General features: G+C 45.1%; 2 protein-coding genes across 2 annotated transcripts; one reads left to right on the forward strand and one right to left on the reverse strand.

The window, feature by feature from the left end:
* Positions 1–84: 84 nt before the first annotated feature.
* LOC118937683 (uncharacterized) lies at positions 85–7,650 on the forward strand. Its single transcript, XM_036937846.2, has 3 exons — positions 85–216; positions 338–455; positions 2,728–7,650. Exon 3 carries the CDS (start codon positions 3,441–3,443, stop codon positions 6,372–6,374), a length of 2,934 nt encoding a protein of 977 aa, XP_036793741.1. The 5' UTR covers positions 85–216; positions 338–455; positions 2,728–3,440; the 3' UTR covers positions 6,375–7,650.
* slc23a1 (solute carrier family 23 member 1) lies at positions 7,435–17,011 on the reverse strand. Its single transcript, XM_021624210.3, has 14 exons — positions 16,712–17,011; positions 15,999–16,154; positions 15,639–15,796; positions 15,452–15,540; positions 15,288–15,355; positions 13,381–13,562; positions 11,959–12,079; positions 11,338–11,494; positions 10,951–11,098; positions 10,663–10,768; positions 10,172–10,301; positions 9,640–9,783; positions 9,330–9,425; positions 7,435–8,233 (listed from the first exon to the last, which is right to left on the reverse strand). The coding sequence occupies exons 1-14, from the start codon at positions 16,742–16,744 to the stop codon at positions 7,956–7,958; spliced, it is 1,866 nt and encodes a 621-aa protein (XP_021479885.1). The 5' UTR covers positions 16,745–17,011; the 3' UTR covers positions 7,435–7,955.
* Between the last annotated feature and the right edge of the window lie 2,980 nt (positions 17,012–19,991).

Raw genomic sequence — 19,991 nt, forward strand, 5'->3', positions numbered from 1 at the left:
CTGATGATAGTGTTATGGGGCTGCAGGGGCTATTTATAGCCAGCCCTGTGACTGTGAGTACGCTGGCCATGCTAGGTGGATTCCAGTGGTATGCTCAGCTCCAGTACAACCCAACCAGCACCTGCTGCGAGAGCTAACTGCCACGCCGTCGTTTCAGCTCCCACTGGGCCTGGACCACATAGCCCCAGGCCAAACCTCAGGAGGAGAGAAAAGAAGGTCAGACAGTCATCCAGTCATCCATTTATTTTGGTTGGCCTGGTGATTTGTTTGTGTCTTTCTATTTTTGTTACATTTGAGATCTCTTGACATTTAAAGGCGTATGGTTCTTTTGTTTCAGGTTTTGTTGGAGGAGGATTTGACTGGAGTGGTGGTTGATGTGTGAAGAGTTTTAGGATCTGGTCAGAGGGCTCAGACTGACATGACATGAGGGGGGCCTCCTTCTAGTACACATGAAGGTAACTGTAGATCATAGACGTCTTAATGGAAGTGTCAGATGGTCTCACTTTTGCAGACACTTTCAACAAGCACTATCTTCTACAAACACACGTTCAACTGGAGAATTCCTACAGGTCAGATCAGATACCTTCAGATTCTCACCTAATAACTGCATTTTCACAAAATGTCACAACCCTGATAGAGGTTTCAAAGATAATGTAGATAATATACATTTACTATTAAAATACCCAGATTTTATTTGATACTTTTACATTTAGAAAAAAAAATAGATTAGGAAAGTAAGATAAGGGAAATTAGGCAGTGATAGAGTGATGCTGAGACTCAGATTTTTCTATTTAAAATGTATGTCAAACAAAAACCAATGATTGCAAAGTTAAACAAACCATACAACCACAGTTCCAGTCAAAAGTTTGGACACCCCTACTCATTCAAGGGTTTTTCTTTATTTTTACTATTTTCTACATTGTAGAATAATAAGGAAGACATCAAAATTATGAAATAACACATGGAATCATGTAGTAACCAAAAAAAGTGTTAAACAAATCAAAATATATTTGAGATTCTTCAAAGTAGCCACCCTTTGCCTTGATGACAGCTTTGCACACTTTTGGCATTCTCTCAACCACCTTCATGAGGAATGCTTTTCCAGAAGTCTTGAAGGAATCCCCACATATGCTAAGCACTTGTTGGCTGCCTGTCCTTGACTCTGCGGTCCAACTCATCCTAAACCATCTCAATTAGGTAGAGGTCGGGTGATTGTGGAGGCCAGGTCATTTGATGCAGCACTCCATCACTCTCCTTCCTGGTCAAATAACCCTTACGCAGCCTGGGGGTGTGTTTTGGGTCATTGTCCTGTTGAAAAACAAATTATAGTCCCACTAAGCACAAACCAGATGGGATGGCGTATCCCTACAGAATGCTGTGGTAGCCATGCTTGTTAAGTGTGCCTTGAATTCTAAATAAATCACTGACAGTGTCACCAGCAAAGCATTCCCACACCATCACACCTCCTCCTCCATGTTTCACGGTGGGAACCACATATGCAGAGATCATCTGTTCACCTACTCTGCGTCTCACAAAGACACGGCGGTTGGAACCAAACATCTCAAATTTGGACTCATCAGACCAAAGGACAGATTTCCACCAGTGTAAAGTCCATTGCTTGTGTTTCTTGGCCCAAGCAAGTCTCTTCTTCTTAATGGTGTCCTTTAGTTGTGGTTTCTTTGGAGCAATTTGACCATGAAGACCTGATTCACGCAGTCTCCTCTGAACAGCATTTATTTGAGGCTGTAACTCTAATGAACTTATCCTCTGCAGCAGAGGTAACTCTGGGTCTTCTTTTCCTGTGGCGGTCCTCATAAGAGCCAGTTTCATCATAGCGCTTTATGGTTTTTGCAACTGCACTTGAAGAAACTTAAAAAGTTCTTGAAATTTTCCGCATTGACTGACCTTTATGTCTTAAAGTAATGAATGACTGTCGTTTCTCTTCACTTATTTGAGCTGTTCTTGCCGTAATATGGACTTGGTCTTTTATCAAATAAGGCTATCTTCTGTATACCACCCCAACCTTGTCACAACACAACTGATTGGCTCAAACGCATTAAGAAAGAAAGAAATTCCACAAATTAACAAGGCACACCTGTTAAATGAAATGCATTCCAGGTGACTACCTCATGAAGCTGATTGAGAGAACGCCAAGAGTGTGCAAAGCTGTCATCAAGGAAAAGGGTGGCTACTTTGAATTTATATAATTTGATTTGTTTAACACTTTTGTGGTTGTTACATGATTCCATATGTGTTATTTCATAGTTGTGATGTCTTCACTATTATTCTACAATGTAGAAAATAGTAAAAATGAAGAAAAACCCTTGAATGAGTTGGTGTGTCCAAACTTTTGACTGGCACTGTATATACTGACATTCACAAGAACTACTTACAAAATTGTTGTTACCAACTGTTCTTGCACTGTTCTTCAAGTAAAGGTGTTTTTGTAAAAAAAAAAAAATGTAGAAATGGTTAAAAGTAGTCCTTGTGCATACACTTGTGTGGTTTAACTTTGCAATTATTGGTTTTTGTTTGACATACATTTGAAAAATCTTAGTCTCAGCATCACTCTGTTAGCATTGAATTGCCCATAAACAAAACTTGATTAAAAACTGTGTAGTTGCATGTTAGGATGTAATTTCATCTCATTCAAAGCCATCAACATTTAACATTTGAATAATAATGTTTTTTCTTTCTGTAATTCTGATTTACGTTGACTGAATCAAGCCTTGAACCCTGAAGAACTATTAAGTGTGACTTAGAAAGTAAGACAGCATCCTACACCGCATTTAAAATAGAGCGCTGTGGCAGTAGAGAGATGTCAGAATAACCTCTCCATGTGATATCATTGACGAGGAGGAGGAGGACAAGGACATTGGCGCCAACTGATGACGTCAGCAATTCGACGAGTTCCTACTGCGCTGCCCTATGTTCACTAAGTGATTTTGGCGAGGTGGAAGAACCAAATGACAAACCGTGTCCTGAGCCCCAACCTCTAGTCTCAGCCCCGTTAACACCCCCTTTATCTCAAGTTAGTGATGCTGCTCTACTGCCTGAGCCCTGTATAACCAACCTGACAGAGGAGGGAGAGAGCACAGACGGGTCAGGTGAAACATCAGATAAAACTTCTGGGATACCTTAAGGGGCACTGTCGCTGGGGCCCTCCCTGATACTGACACCAATGAGGGGCTCTGATCCTCTCAACCCAGATTCACCTCCAAGACTATTTTGATCAGACCAAAAGTAAACCAATACAACCAGGACAGGGGACGAGAACACTTGGGCAGAAAGCCAAATGAGGATTCCACAACATATGGTAGAAAGCAGGAAAAGGGTCCCAGTATCTGTGGTACTGAAAGTAAACTCCTTAGCAGCCCCCCCCCCCCCCCCCCCCTGACGGTGGTCAGGAGGATGAGGGGGAGGGGCTGGGGCTGGACTGCATGGGGGCCAGCAATAGAGAGGAGCAGACTGAGCTGTCACTCAGAGCCAGGAATAGAAAAGCGCCTGCAAGCTGCATCTCGACACTCACAGTCGGCGAGCTGCAGTCAGGAATCCCGGCGTGTTGTTATTCAGAGTGTTCCCTCGCAACCGGGCAGCAACACCAACGGCAGAGACCTCCCGGATCCCAGAGCTTGCCAACGGACAGCCATCAAGACACCTGGAGATTCAGTCTGCTCCCTCAGAAACGCTGTAGAAGCACCTGGCGGCTCCAAGGGGTTCTACAACACAGCGGTGAGCCATCCACCATGTCCACCAAGTTCTATAAGGCAGACAGAGACCTGGCCTTCAGCAAACACTACTGCCCCCAGGCAGACTATTTGGATGTCTACAACTCCAGCTGTAGGTCCTTGACCCAGCCGTCTCCAGTCAGCGATTGGTCAGAAGATGATATCTCCCTCCAGCAGTCCTCGGTTGTCTCAGCTAACATCCAAAGCACAACAGCATGCTCAGAAACTGGCAGCTTCGAATGCATTGATGTGGCTATGGAAAACCAGGGTGAGGTGTACAGGGGGGGAACAAAAACTGTTCCCAAGAGGCAAATCCAACTGAAGAGACGTAACACGGCGGAATCACAAGACAGTGATAAGGGAGAGGTGACAAATGAAGCCCAATGTACACCCAGTACAGCCTGCCACCGCAGGGACGTGTTCATGCGTCAGCACAGCACCCCAGCAACTTTCCACCAGGAGTCACATGGGATGGAGTCGGAGAACAGGACAGCTCAGGCCGAGCGAAAACAGAGGCTCCAGAAGTCGATGTCCCTGGACGAGACCTCCACAAAAACCAAAATGGCCTCCTGTATCATCAAGAGTGTCCTGTCGAAGAAGATGCAGTGTGAGCTGAATCTACAAAACAAAACTGAAGTGAACGAAGGAGCCTTCGCACCTCTGGAGGTCCAGAATAACGGTAAGAACTGTCACCAGAGCCCTCTGGCAGCCAAAGAGATCAACACAACTGATATGGGCTCTGTTGATTCACATAGACAGAGTCACTCTATCCAATACCATCAGGTTGCGAGCGCTAAAACACACCAAAAGTCGCTTTACAAACAGAACTCTGTTTCACTCGTGAGCAGCTTTGGAGGGTCTGAGTTTCAGAGCACCAGCACTAAGAGGGCTGAAATAGCCTCCACTCTGGAAAGTGAGGAAATAGAAAGGCAAAACCCCAGGGATGGGGCTCTGCCGTACGCTAACCGGAGCCCAGGGGACAGACTATCTTGTGACTCAGCAAAGGGCAAAACGCGGAGCACATGTGCTGGTTCAAGCAGATCTGGAGGCAAACAGGCTCCGGTGAAAAACACACCAGAGGAATGCAACAGGGGGCAAGGGGTCCATAAACAACAGAACCCCCTGCCTAAGGGGCTACAGAGGACTGATACACTCTGGGGCAGTCAAGTCAGTCAGCAGCCACTAATTCCTGAAGGTGTATCAGGAAAGGCGATAGAGACGGGGGACAGGGGAGAAGTCAAGTTTGTGGGACAGTCTGGGAACATGGGGACACAGGAGATATTTAAAGCCAAGGCCCCAGTACATGTGGTGAGGGATGTGAGGAGGCTGGTGAAAAATACCTACAACCTGTCTTTCAAAAACGCATCGGACACCATTTTGGGAAAAGAGGACAGTCTCCTGTCCTTCTATCAGCAGTCTGTGTATGACCAGGTCAGCCACAGAGAGACCTGCGGGGTCAGAGCACCCGGGCCTAATGAAAAGCTATTAGTGAAGAAAGTGTTCCCATCGGCACCTCTGAAGGTCGTGGATACAGCTTCACTTTACACCACCCCCAAGGGATATGTAACCAAAGCCACAGCTCTCCATGAATCACAAGACAGAATTCCTAACACTGGATTTCCAAATATCACACCCCAAAGCCTTGCAAAATCTATTGAGAAAAGAGGCAGCCGACCCAATATCAACCAGTCTGATAACCTGAGTAGTAATGCCAATGCAAGTTCAAAAGAGATGCTTCGGCAGACCTGGTCTTCAGTGGAGACCCCCAGTAAGTCTAATCAGCAATGGTGTGAAAGAACAGGCACCACCAATGAGAAACAGAAATCCCCACAAGCAACTGCCACAAATAGTTTTACTTTAGTTCCAGCATATTACTCATCAGCAGCACACGTGTACCAGCCAGAACAGTATCAGCCCTCAGTTACAACGTGTTCCAGTGCCAAGGATAGCAGCCAAAACCAGGGCCCTCCTCCCAGATCCCAGGGTCAAACTACACTTACTTGCACACCTTCCCCTGCCTGTGTACAGCTCAACACCACTGGGACTCCACAGCCACTGATGTCTCCCTTCTTCCATACACCAAACCCCATGAACTACCAGACAATTCAAACCCACGTTGGAAAGATGACTTTCATACAGGCCCCTGTCCTGATGCAGCCTCCCCCTCAAAACCAGCCAGTCCAACTGCTGAGGGGAGAAGAATTCTCACCGCCACAGCCAGCAGGGAATGGAGAAAACAAAATGCCCTCCCCAGACACACAAAAACAGCAGTACCTGTGCAGCACACAGGGTTTCATGGCCCCGTTCAGCACAGAGTACAGGCAGGGCAGTGCAGGCTTAGCATATCCTGAGATAGCTGGAGGTCAGGTTTACGGACAGGGACCCCGACACATGCTGATGGACCCGGAGACGGGGAGATGTTTCTACATCGACGTTCCCCAACTTCCACCTCAGCGCAAGATGCTGTTTGATCCAGAGACCTGCCAGTACGTGGAAGTGCTGCTGCCACAGCAGAGAGTGCCTACAGCAGTCCTGCCACCAGCGTGTGCCATGCCCTACCACTCACTGCAATTCCCAGCCATGTACCCTCCCAAGTGCTTCTCTGTTCAGGCTCATCCACAGGAGAAGCCTCACACCTGGCTGTAAGACTGCTGCCTACCGGACTGCAACAGCAGAACACTTAACACTACGACAGGACTGTACACTGCACTGTCCAGGGGGTAAGGACTGAGGGTAAGCTGCACAAGGCTACCCAGAGATGGATCAGAGTGTCTTACATACTGTCAGGTTGAGTAAAACTTGGGTATCAGTAATAGTGACGAAAATCAGTGTCTCATCTCGGATTCACCTGAATCCGAAAATTCCTGACACAATACCCGTAAAGATGATGACTCCCGGGACTTCACGTTGTCAGAAATTTGTGTGGGGGAGCAGAGGGCTGCTAAGGTATGCAATGTTTTCCATAACGAAAATGCATACAGTGTATTTACCTGTGGTTCTCTGAACCCTCCTCTTCTCTCCCTATTGAAACTGTGTCTTTCTGGGCAGATGCTTGATGATCTTTTACTGTAACTAAAATGGCATGTCATCTCATTTTCTAACATAAACCGTTTTTTTTGTGATGATGTTTGCCATGTCTAGTTGTGTAATATAGATAAAACAACACTTTCTTAAAACACAGGTTTTCTTTTGCAATTTTCAAAGGAGAAATTAAGATTTGAGTGGGTGCTATTTTTCTTTTTTTACACTGAGTGGATTATTTTGTAAGCTTTTGTTGTCTTTTACATCTCACCCTTGTTTACTTGAGGAGAGTGGCCTGAACAAGCCGAGAGGGCAGCTGTCGTCAGATTAAAAACGCATCACCAGGGGCAGACTGCAATGGCCACTATTGACAGAGGCCCTGGCAGACAAGGTGTAATATGGATGGGAAATTCAATTCAACATCTTTCATCATGTCACAGTGAAATCAATACTGAACAGCCATAAAAACTCTGATCCTGTACTTCCTTGATAGATCAATAGACCCTAGCCTCTTGGCCTGCACTTTTTTTCTTCCAATCTGTGCAGTGTTGTTGTTCAGTCTCTCTCAGCTAATACAGTACAATTACCATGTTGACTTGACTTAGAAGCATGTGGGTTTTCTTTCTTACAGCACTTTTTGGTCAGGTTGTAAATATGTTCATCGATGGCTCTCCTCTCACTAATCTGGTTTTAACATTTTATTGTAACACTTAATAATGTAAACAAACATTTAACGTAGTCAAAAAAATAGGAATGTTTTAATATATTACACTTTCATTTTATATCATAACTGTTTTGCTTGACCTCCGATTGAGTTCAGATCATTAGAAGAGAGAGACACTATCATTACTTGTTCATTTTGTACACAAGAAAGACTTAATAAAATACAAAAAAACACTGCTAATGTTGTTTCTGCTTCTTCAGTACAGCCTATATACAAGCATACGGTCAGTATGTGTCTGAATATATGGCTCTGTGTTCTTCAGCGTAGACCAATAATAGATGCTATAAAAACGTGGTGGTGAGTAAGAAAAGAGATGGTAGACCAAACCTCCAAGATAAATGGTGAGTTACGTGCTCTAGTAAATCATATTCCAGTCACAACATTGCAACATCGTGCATTTGTAAGTGTCCAAAACAATAAATAGCTGTGAAAATCACACCTCAGTATAAAAACAATCTAAAAGATTAATCATTGAACTTTTACTATACTTTGGTGCAGGCCAAGGTAATTGTTGTGTCCATGCGTACACTCTCAGTCCTCTCTCTTAATTCATCCTCGTTGTTTTCCTGCATGCTGTCCTTCCGTCTGCGCTGCCTGAAGCCTTGGAAGCTGGGGCAGATGGGGAGATAGCGCAGGCAGCTGATCTTCCTAACGCAGCTCATTCCAATGGGAAAGTCATAAGTAGTATGTATGTTCGCGGAGCTTCCCACACTGCCCTCATCAGCCTTCCAGTCCAACAGCCCTCTCTCCTTCCTTGTGCCTGTTTGGACCACACACACAAGTATACATGCACAAAACACACACACCCACAATGACACATCTCATCGGCGGGGCTGTAGTGGAGCAGATTGAGAGCTTCAAGTTCCTTGGCGTCCACATCACCAACAAACTAACATGGTCCAAGCACACCAATCATGGTGTGACAGTCATGAAGAGGGCACGACAAAACCTATTCACCATCAGGAGACTGAAAAGATTTGGCATGGGTCCTCAGATCCTCAAAAGGTTTTACAGCTTTACCATTGAGAGCATCTTGACGGGTTGCATCACTGACTGGTATGGCAATTGCTCGGCCTCCGACCGCAAGGCACTACAAAGGGTAGAGCGGACATCCAGGACCTCTATACCAGGCGGTGTCAGGGGAAGGCCCTAAAAATGGTCAAATACTCCAGCCACCCTTGTCATAGACTGTTCTCTCTGCTACAGCACGGGAAGCGGAACCGGAGCGCCAATTTTAGGTCCAAGAGGCTTCTAAACAGCTTCTACCCCCAAGCCATAAGACTCCTGAACAGCTAATCAAATGGCTACCCAGACTATTTGCATTGCCCCCCCCCCCCTTTTTCTACGCTGCTGCTACTCTCTGTTATTATCTATGCATAGTCACTTTAATAACGCTACCTACATGTACATATTACCTCAATTACCTCGACACCAGTGCCACTACACATTGACTCTGTACCGGTACCCCCTGTATATAGCCTCGCTATTGTTATTTTACTGCTGCTCTTTAATTATTTGTTATTCTTATCTCTTACTTTTATGGGGGGGGGATTTTCTTAAGACTGCATTGTTGGTTAAGGGCTTGTAAGTAAGCATTTCACTGTAAGGTCTACAACACCTGTTGTATTCGGCGCATGTGACAAATGCAATTTGATTTGATCAACAAACATGGGTAGTTACAGGCAACCGTTTGAAGGATTGGCGTGTCCCAAAGTGACATGGTGGTGACACATACTGTCAACAAACACAAAGCAACGGGTCCCTCCGATCCGTGTGTGATGAGGTGGCTAGGCGGTGCTGTGCGTTTGACATCTGTTAACGAGATGAGGTGTTGCACTCTTACAGAGCAGGCATACCTGGGATGGTGTTATCCAGAGCAAACGCCAGGAAGCCTCCAACAAACATCTCAGTGGTTAGGAGCACTGTGAGGATTTGATCCACCTCTGCAACTCCTGAGGGCAATGAAACATGTACCACCAAATGAATGATCCTTAATCATTATTCATAGCATCCAACATAATATCCAGCAGCAAAACCGTACTAAATCTGCATACCAGTCTAACTGTACACATACTCTGAACTTCCTACAGCCACTCCTACACTTCCTCAGCAGATGATGACAATGCCTTTTCTTATCAATAAAGGCCTTTTAAATGTGCAGCCCACCTGTTTTGATGCAGCCAGGGTGCAAGTCTAGGTAGCTGGGCAGCATGAGACCGAAGAACATGGAGAAGCCGAGGACAAAGAGATTCCTAGAGGAGTTGAGGTCTACGCTCTGCAGGTTGGACAAGCCCACAGCCGTGATCATACCTGCAGGGCATAGACAACACAAACAACAGAGGTGTGGAAAAGGTTATTAATTGTCATATTTTTAAACGGTTATCCGTGTTTCTAGCTACAAACATATTATGATCCCCCTTCTAAAATAGTGAGTTTTTTGTGATCATACTACCCCCCCTGGTGGCTGACACTGAGATGATGCTGTGTGTGGAATCTGTATTTGGAAGTCACAGAACACAGTGGGGTAATCTCAAATGCTTACTCCTTGCTTCCTCTCTCCTCGCATCCTTCTCAAAACCCATTGGATAAGAAACACAGAGGTCACTCCCCTCTGACCTTCTCCTCCAATGGGTTTTGAGAAGAGCGCGAGGGGAGAGGACTCGAGGAGTATGCAATTGAGACTCTCCCAATGACTCACCGAACAAGGTGCAGAACATGCCACCTAGAATGGGGTCAGGCAGAGATGCGAAGAGGGCAGTGAATTTCCCCACTGTTCCTAACAGGAACATTATGGCTGCACCATATTGCACCACTCTCCTGCTGCCCACCTGTGTTTAGGGACATAGTACAACGTGGCTCAATGTGAACTGTGCAACCTCTAGTATCAGTTGCAGTTCATTGATTATTAATCCACACCAGAGTAACATACCAGTATATGTAAAGATGAGTAGACCCTTAGTCAATAATTATGTGGAAATAATAACAATTGATTTCCATTGCGGCAAAGGGCTTGCACTAGAGACCGTGTTGATAAGCGTTTATCTGTTTCAAACCGATATTATTGCTGATTCCAACTTGAACAAGACATAAGTACAACATCTGAGATTCCATATGTACACTCATGTGTTTTAAGTAAATAGATTAAAGACAGCATGTCTGAAAAACTGGGGAGGGGCTAAGCTTACTAACCTTAGTGATTCCCAGAACTCCAATGTTGGGACTGGAGGAGGTGGAGCCATTTCCTGTACCCAGCAGTCCTGCTATAATACAGCACACCCCCTCTGTGAAAATACCCCTAGTATGGGAAAGACAAGACACGAAGGATAATGAAGGATGCAGACACATACATACATACATCCACACAGAGAATAGAGTACTGATGCTTGACCATAGACGACTATCTAGAACATGGGTTTATGTCAGAGCCTTCGGTCCAGGTTAGAAATCTAAACTGTGGCGTAAGAGACTGATGCTCACCTGTTGATGGCATGGACAGGTGGCGGAGGTGCCCCTGAGAGGCGAGCACAGGCGTAATAGTCCCCGATAGACTCTATAATGCCAGCTAGTGTGGCACTGAACATGCCCAGCACTCCGGCGATGGTCACCGTGGGCAACCCCCACTGACCTTTCAGGAACACACAAACACCACAAGTCGGAATTATTCCCCTATGCAGCAAGACAAGAGGCAATGGCAATGGATGACAACTTAGATCATTTCAACCATTGAACATGGTATATAAGGTCATTCTAAAGGTGATCATAAATGGCCAGTGTCATCCACTTTCTTAACTTGACCCTTGCTCTAGCTCAGGTGTCCAAACTGCCCCAGTGTGAGAGACAATGGCTGTAAGGCTGGCCTCTTACAGGGGTAGGGGAAGCGGAACCAGGGGGAGAGGGTCATGATGTCACCGCGCGCATCGGTGCGTGCCTTCTGTCCGTACTTGCTGGGGTCACTGGGCAGCACGTCGGTCAGGGTCAGGATGTAACACAGCAGCCACACCAACATGATGGCCATGATAATCTAAACCCAGCACCACAGACACACAGAGAAGGGGAACAACATGACATATCATACAGCGTAATCATAGAGCTTATTATGTAGGCCTATTCTTTGCCCATTCTTACAGCCCTTTTCATCAGGAAGCTAATACTTTGCATTAATGTAATGGTGAAATTACCCCTGTGGTCTGTGTCTATCTATCACAGTGAGTCATTTATATAGCCTGGCCTTGACAATGTCCCCATGACCTGGCTGGCAACACTGATTAAGGCAGTAACACAGAGGAAAATGCAATAAAGTCTGCCTAAGATGAGACTTTATTATACCTCTCAAGATTGGAGTGGCATGGTAAGTGCTGTGAATGATTAGCTTGGTGTATTTGATGAACATCAGTTCATGCCTCACATGAGAACATCTGATTAGCATGGATCGGAGGACTTTTTAACATCCCCTGTGAGACAAATATGTGTTTTTTTGGTTCTAACCGGGAACATCTTAAAGATCTGGAACCTGGTGATGCTGAAGCCTTTCTTCCTGTTGTAGGTGAGGAAAGGGAAGGACCAGTTCCTCAGGTACTGAGCAAATAGCACGATGAGGAAGATGCACCTGGGGAGACGCAGAGGATCAGTAAGGCAGTGATATAGCGACAACATAACCGAATCAAAGACAAAGCAACAGGGGAAAAGCAATGGACCCTTTAAACACTCGTGGGAATTGCCTATATGGACAGGGCTACATTGAAATGTTTCCTACAGAAGAAAAATGAAAATCAAATGCATAACCATGGTAGCAATTCAAAGGGAACACTTTGGAGATGATGGGAAAAGTATTAGAGCAAAGTTGAGGGCACAACAGTTCGCCCGACACAAGCACAGTCGTTTGGAACACAACCATCCATACCCGCCATCATACAACCGGTTGTTGTCGACGCAATCCAAAAAAACGGTCCATTATAAATGGCCATCTGGGTCAGGTGGGCATGGTTTGAAAACTTGTTTTATTGCCAAGGCAATTCAGGGGGGAAAACGGTCGTAATTTTGACGCGCTCAGAAAGGAGTCATGAGTGCATTCAAGATGCGTGTGCTGCGGCATATTCTCTTCACAATGAACCAACACAGGCTCAATCTGTTCAGAACAACCCAGGGTATGACGCCATGTAATCTTGGAACTGTACATCAAGCACAGTGATCATACACACGTTGACACTGTGCTGTATATGACATGAGTTTTATGATCTGGAAATGTGAAGTGCACATTTGGACTCACAAGTGTTTGGATTGCTTGAATGACATCCAAGCGGTATTTCTTATAATCCTCAACGTCTCATCTTTCAAAAATGCATAGACTCATCTTAATGTACAGCAGTTCCCTCACTTAGACAACAAAACATTTGCAAAAGTTGCCCAATTAGCAGGGGTGATGGGGGAACGTCTTGTCGCACAAGGTGCTCAAGTTCAGAGCGTCTGTCAGTCAAAACCCCCACACAGCTGTGAAACGCAGAGCCAGGGCTCTGACGTCAGGTATAGCATGTTACTGTACAGACACTGCGTTCCAATTCAGGCGTTTATCAGTGCCCAAATCTGCCATTTTCAACCCGTATACGGATACGAGTGTGAAGGGCTACCTTAATAGTATGTGATTAGATTCAATAGCTTCAATGACCTTGGATTGAAGACAGTAAATAGTCTCAAGCCCTAGTCAAAGTAATCCATTTATACTATGGAAGCGAGGAACAGAAGTAAGAAAAACAGGCCCTCGGCCTAGAGAGTAATCAAACTCAGAAAACATTTGGATCTCAAGTGTAAGCATGAGTGGAGAGGATCAGATGGAAAGAGCCGAGTCCACAGAGAGGATTCATTACAGGGAAGGGCTGGATTCAATAGACAAAGGATGGATTGTGCTCTCACAGTGCTGAGAGGCCCCAGTGAGAGCCGGCTCTGTCCCCAGCTGTCTGGAAGACAGACAGGCCGATGAGGGACACGGTGGGGGTGACGGTCAGGGGCCCGATGTAGTCCAGGAGGAGACCAGGGAGACCCACCAGCCCGATGACCACCTCCACTGCACTGGATGCTATGATGGCACCCTGGATCTACAGGGGAGAGAAACCGACTGTTATTATCATTAGATATGTCAAATCAAATCAAATGTTATTTGTCACTTGCTTCATAAACAACAAGTGTAGACTAACAGTGAAATGCTAACGTACGGGTCATTTTCCAATAACGCAGAGTTAAGATAAGAAATTAAATTAAAAAAATAGAAATAGTGACACAAGGAATAAATACACCGTGAATAATGAATAACAATAATGAGTAAAAGTAACATGGCTACAGTGCATTCAGAAAGTATTCAGACCCCTTGACTTTTTCCACATTTTGTTACGTTCCAGCCTTATTCTAAAATGGATCATATTGTTTTTTCCACCTCATCAATCTACACACAATACCTCATAACAACAAAGCAAACAGCTTTTTTGAAATGTTTGCAACAAAAAACAGCGATTACAGCCTTGAGTCTTCTTGGGTATGACACTACAAGCTTGGCACACCTGTATTTGGGGAGTTTCTCCCATTCTTCTCTGCAGATCCTCTCAAGCTCTGTCAGGTTGGGTGGGGAGCGTTGCTACACAGCTATTTTCAGGTCTCTCCAGAGATGTTCGATTGGGTTCATTCATGTCCGGGCTCTGGCTGGGCCACTCATGGACATCCAGAGACTTGTCCCGAAACCACTTCTGCGATGTCTTGGCTGTGTGCTTAGGGTTGTTGTCCTGTTTGAAGGTAAATCTTCACCCCAGTCTGATATCCTGAGTGCTCTAGAGCAGGTTTTCATCAAGGATATCTCTGTACTTTGATTGGTGGAGTGCTGCAGAGATGGTTGTCCTTCTGGAAGGTTCTCCCATTTCCACAGAAGAACTCCGGAGCTCTGTCAGAGTGACCATTGGGTTCTTGGTCACCTCCCTGAACAAGGCCCTTCTCTCCCGATTGCTCAGTTTGGCCGGGCGGTCAGCTCTAGGAAGAGTCTTGGTGGTTCCAAACTTCTTCCATTTAAGAATGATGGCCAGTGTGTTCTTGGGGACCTTCAATGCCGTAGACATTTTTTGGTACCCTTCCCCAGATCTGTGCCTCGACACAATCCTGCCTTATGGCTCGGTTTTTGCTCTGACATGCAATTTCAACTGTGGGACCTTATATAGATAGTTGTGTGCCTTTCCACATCATATTCAATCAATTGAATTTACCACAGGTGGACTCCAATCAAGTTGTAGAAACATCTCAAGGATGATCAATAGAAACAGGATGCACCTGAGCTCAATTTTGAATCTCATAGCAAAGGGTCTGAATACCTATAAGGTATTTCTGCTTTTTAATTTTTTATAAATTTGCAAAGATTTCTAAAAACCTGTTATTGCCTTGTCATTATGGGGTATTGTGTGTAGATCGATGAGAAATGTTTAATTTGATCAATTTTAGAACAAGGCTGTAACGTAACAAAATGTGGAAAAAGTCAAGGGAACTGAATACTTTCCGAATGCACTGTATATACTGGGAGTACCAGGACCGAGTTGATGTGCAGGAGTATGAGGTAATTGAGGTAGCTATGTACAGGTAGGGGTAAAGTGACTAGGCAACAGAATAAGTCATAGACAGTAGCAGCAGCCTATGTGGAGGTCCCCAATGTGACCTGACCAGGAAAATCTATTGATCCTAGTTATGTCTACATGATGTCTCAGATAATGTCAATTAAAGTGAGAGATGCTACAGTTCAGAAGGATGTACCACAAGATGGAGGCCCACTGAAAAGAAGCAGGAAGTACCTCTCTCATCCTTGGGTGCCAGATGTGGGTGGTGTTCAGAGGAAGACTCCAGTCCCCATAAATCTCCTCTGTGGAAAGACAGACAGAAACAACAGCCCATTAGTGAGGTTCTGTCTGTGACTGGGCCCTATTTTTTTCACACAGGTTGAGATTGAGGGACGCACCTTCAGGGGGACATTTCCATCTATCCAGCCCTAGGATAGCTTGAGCAGGGATGAGGAAAGCAAAAGCACTGGCCTGGAAAAGAGGTAACCTACAAATCGAAGATGAAACACAGGTGCATGATAAGCATTAGCAGACATACGCATGTACACACATGCACACAAACCAAGCACACACACACACACACACCTGACTCCAAAAGTGGTTTGAATGAGTGTGGTGATTCCCACGCAGGTGAAGATGGTTCCCACCAGCTGACTGACAGTGTTCTGGTCCTTTCCCACACACATGGCCTCCGCTAGCAGGAAGGGCACAGCGATGGTCCCGCTAAAACACGTCAGGTAGTGCTGTGATCAAAGACGCAGTGTTAATCACCGTGGAGCGAGAAAGAGGGGTGGGGGGTGGGGGGGTGGGGGGTGGGGGGGTGGGGGGGGGGCAGAGATATGGGAAACGAGAGCACACAAAAGAGCAAGAGAAAGGTGGAGTCTACTGATGAAAGCATCCATGAAAATGAGGTGTGTGTGAAAGAGTGTGTGTGTATTTGTGCACCTGGAGGCCCAGTAGAATGCAGAGGTACCACGGTGGGACATCCTCTATGGTGTAGATCATGTCAAAGCCCGGCTGCTGCTTCTGCTGCTCGGCAGCCAGTTTCCCCCCCTCAGCATTCTGCTCCTGTTCCTCTGTCTGACTCTGGATGACATCACTCTGAGAGGGAGGACCAGAGACAGTCACACATCTAAACGGATTTTGGATTGGGTTGGCAACTTGGCACACACAAATCTTGAAAGCAGAGACACGTGTTCAACCACTGGGACTAATCGATGACAAAGGCTCTCGTACACCCTGGAAGTAAAACACAATTCAGTGTTTCCACGTTTGATTGTTTGTGTCCACCAGGTATTGTGTCTGCGCCATGTCAATAGCCACAAATGCCCCGAAAAAGCATTGTTTCAGCTAGAACCATCCTCCACAAGTTCAGTTCAGTTAGTCAGTCAGTCAGACATCATGGCGGTAAGGACCGTAGTCTGAGTAAACAGTTTTTCCCACAGGGTCATTTCACCAAAAAAAGTCAACGGAAACACTGTGGGAATGAAGTAATAGGATAACTTAACAAGCTCAACTTTACACTTGATAGAAAAACATAGCACATCACATATGAACATCCCATAATCACGATCTTGTCAGGCCAGATCATGTACACTTACAAACATTAACAACTAAACTCATCAATGTATTGAAACGGTAGTAAATGAAGAGTTTACCTTGTGGTCTGGTTGTGTCTCTGTGTGCTGCATCTGCTTCCTCTGGGCTGTCAGGTCCTTGTGATGGTTTGTTGGGTATTGGGTAAGGCTGCTTTTCTCTGTGCTCTCTCAACTCAACACTTGTGACCTCAGCCCTATACAGGAGTGGAACAGCGCATTGTATGGGGGTTGAGAGGACCAGATTAGCCAGGTTAATAATCTGCCCCAGAGGCGGACTTTACCCACTGGTGCTGAACAAGAGACTGAGACTGTAAACCTAAAGGTAAAGGACCCAGGGTTCAAGAAGACACTTCTTGGAATGAGAGATAGTGGGGCTAGAATCAGAATAGCTATCAGAAAGAACTACATCGGAAGGGTTACATTTGTAGTTCTAGATTTGTGACCGATTGTGCATTTCATTTTATCGGAAGAGGTTGTGATAGCATCTAGGCCAGCCATACTCAATAGGCAGACAGTGGTCCGGATCCGGACCCAGAACAGGGTCAATACGGACTGTGGTCCGGATCTGGACCCAGAACAGGGTCAATACGGACTGTGGTCCGGATCTGGACCCAGAACAGGGTCAATACGGACTGTGGTCCGGATCTGGACCCAGAACAGGGTCAATACGGACTGTGGTCCGGATCTGGACCCAGAACAGGGTCAATACGGACTGTGGTCCGGATCTGGACCCAGAACAGGGTCAATACGGACTGTGGTCCGGATCTGGACCCAGAACAGGGTCAATACGGACTGTGGTCCGGATCTGGACCCAGAACAGGGTCAATACAGACTGCGGGTCTCGACTAAAGTAAATAAATGAATATATGTTATGTAAAAAATCTGGCTTTTAACAAACATGCTGTTGATAATTGTTATAGTGGAACGCCCAAGGTTGAATTTAGAAATGTGGTAATGCATGGACAGTTTTCCACTAGCAATTTCATTCACTGACAGACCTGGTAGAAATGTCCAGTTGATCAACTAGCCCATGTTAGCTAGGTAAATAACCAGCTATCTAAATCTTGTTATTATCATGTCCAGATTACATTCCCTGGGCCCTCTACCTGTTTGTTTTACAGACTATGGCCTCGACACCCAGAGAGACCCTGTTGATTTTGAGTCCTTCAGGTATCATGAACACACAAGAGACAGGGCAAAATGTGTTGAATTGCATTACATTTTCTTTAAAATAGCTAAATGTTCTCTCCACCACACCTGCAAATATCCATTAGGACCTTTGCAAGTGTTGGAGCATGCCCCTGGCTGTCTGTAAATAATCATTTAAAAAAAAGAAAATCTCATCTGGTTTGCTTAAAATAAAACATTTGAAGTGCTTTATACTTTCTTTTGATACTTAAGTATATTTTTGAAATGACAATTATACTTTTATACTTTAGTATATTTAAAAACAAATGCTTTTTAACTTTTACTCATGTAGTATTTTACTGGGTGACTCACTTTTTAGTATTTTACTGGGTGACTCACTTTTACTCACTTTTTCTTTTAAGGTATCTTTACTTTTACTGAAGTATGACAATTGGGTACTTTTTCCACCACTGAACATGAGATCTTATAAGGAAGACAGTGATGTATCAAATCCAGTATGTGAGTGAAGAGGGGGGGTTTAAAAAAAATACATTCTGAAAAATAACCACATGACAATGGATGAATGGACTTTTATTTTTTTATTACAAACTTTCATGACTCATACCAACCACAAGAGGGCGACACACCGAGACATGACTCCATTTTCTATTAAGGGTCATGACCTCCGTATTGGAAAGATTTGCTCCAGACTTCCCCTTTGACTTCCTCCAGACAGTCCTTCCTGTTTCAAGCCACTCCAGTGTGTCCATACACATGTATGAGCAACGTGTGCATGTGTGTTTCTGTTTGTGAAAGTGTGTGTGATGTACAAGGTCGGGTGTGTCTTCTTGAGTAATATCCTAATTTTAAGAGGATGAAATGCATAGCTGTGTCTCAGGGTTGTACAGTCGTGGCCAACATTTTTGAGAATGACACAAATATTAATTTCCAAAGTTTGCTGCTTCAGTGTCTTTAGATATTTTTGTCAGATGTTACTATGGAATACTGAAGTATAATTACAAGCATTTCATAAGTTATCAAAGGCTTTTATTGACAATTACATGAAGTTGATGCAAAGAGTCAATATTTTCAGTGTTGACCCTTGTTCTTCAAAACCTCCAATCCGCCCTGGCATGCTGTCAATTAACTCTGGGCCACATCCTTACTGATGGCAGCCCATTCTTGCATAATCAATGCTTGGAGTTTGTCAGAATTTGTGGGTTTTTGTTTGTCCAACCGCCTCTTGAGGATTGACCACAAGTTCTCAATGGGATTAAGGTCTGGGGAGTTTCCTGGCCATGGACCCAAAATATCGATGCTGGTGGTGCTCTATCATGCTGTAAAAGGAATTCTTCGTCACCAAACTGTTTCTGGATGGTTGGGAGAAGTTGCTCTCGGAGGATGTGATGGTACCATTCTTTATTCATGGCTGTGTTCTTAGGCAAAATTGTGAGTGAGCCTTGGCTGAGAAGCAACCCCACACATGAATGGTCTCAGGATGCTTTACTGTTGGCATGACACAGGGCTGATGGTCGCGCTCACCTTGTCTTCTCCGGACAAGCTTTTTTCCAGATGCCCCAAACAATCGGAAAGGGGATTCAGGAAATGACTTTACCCCAGTCCTCAGCAGTCCAATCTCTGCACCTTTTGCAGAATATCAGTCTGTCCCTGATGTTTTTCCTGGAGAGAAGTGGCTTATTTGCTGCCCTTCTTGACACCAGGCCATCCTCCAAACATCTTCACCTCACTGTGCGTGCAGATGCACTCACACCTGCCTGCTGCCATTCCTGAGCAAGCTCTGTACTGGTGGTGCCCCAATCCCACAGCTGAATCAACTTTAGGAGAAAGTCCTGGCGCTTGCTGGACTTTCTTGGGCGCCCTGAAGCCTTCTTCACAACAACTGAACCGCTCTCCTTGAAGTTCTTGATGATCTGATAAATGGTTGATTTAGGTGGAATCTTACTGGCAGCAATATCCTTGCCTATGAAGCCCTTTTTGTGCAAAGCAATGATGACAGCATGTGTTTCCTTGCAGGTAACCATGGTTGACAGTGGAAGAACAATGATTCCAAGCACCACCCTCCTTTTGAAGCTTCCAGTCTGTTATTCAAACTCAATCAGCATGAGAGAGTGATCTCCAGCCTTGTCCTCGTCAACACTCACACCTGTGTTAACGAGAGAATCACTGACATGTCAGCTGGTCCTTTTGTGGC

Source organism: Oncorhynchus mykiss, chromosome 12 (genome assembly GCF_057628025.1).
Source record: "Oncorhynchus mykiss isolate SJ-2025 chromosome 12, ASM5762802v1, whole genome shotgun sequence".
Lineage (NCBI taxonomy): Eukaryota > Metazoa > Chordata > Actinopteri > Salmoniformes > Salmonidae > Oncorhynchus > Oncorhynchus mykiss.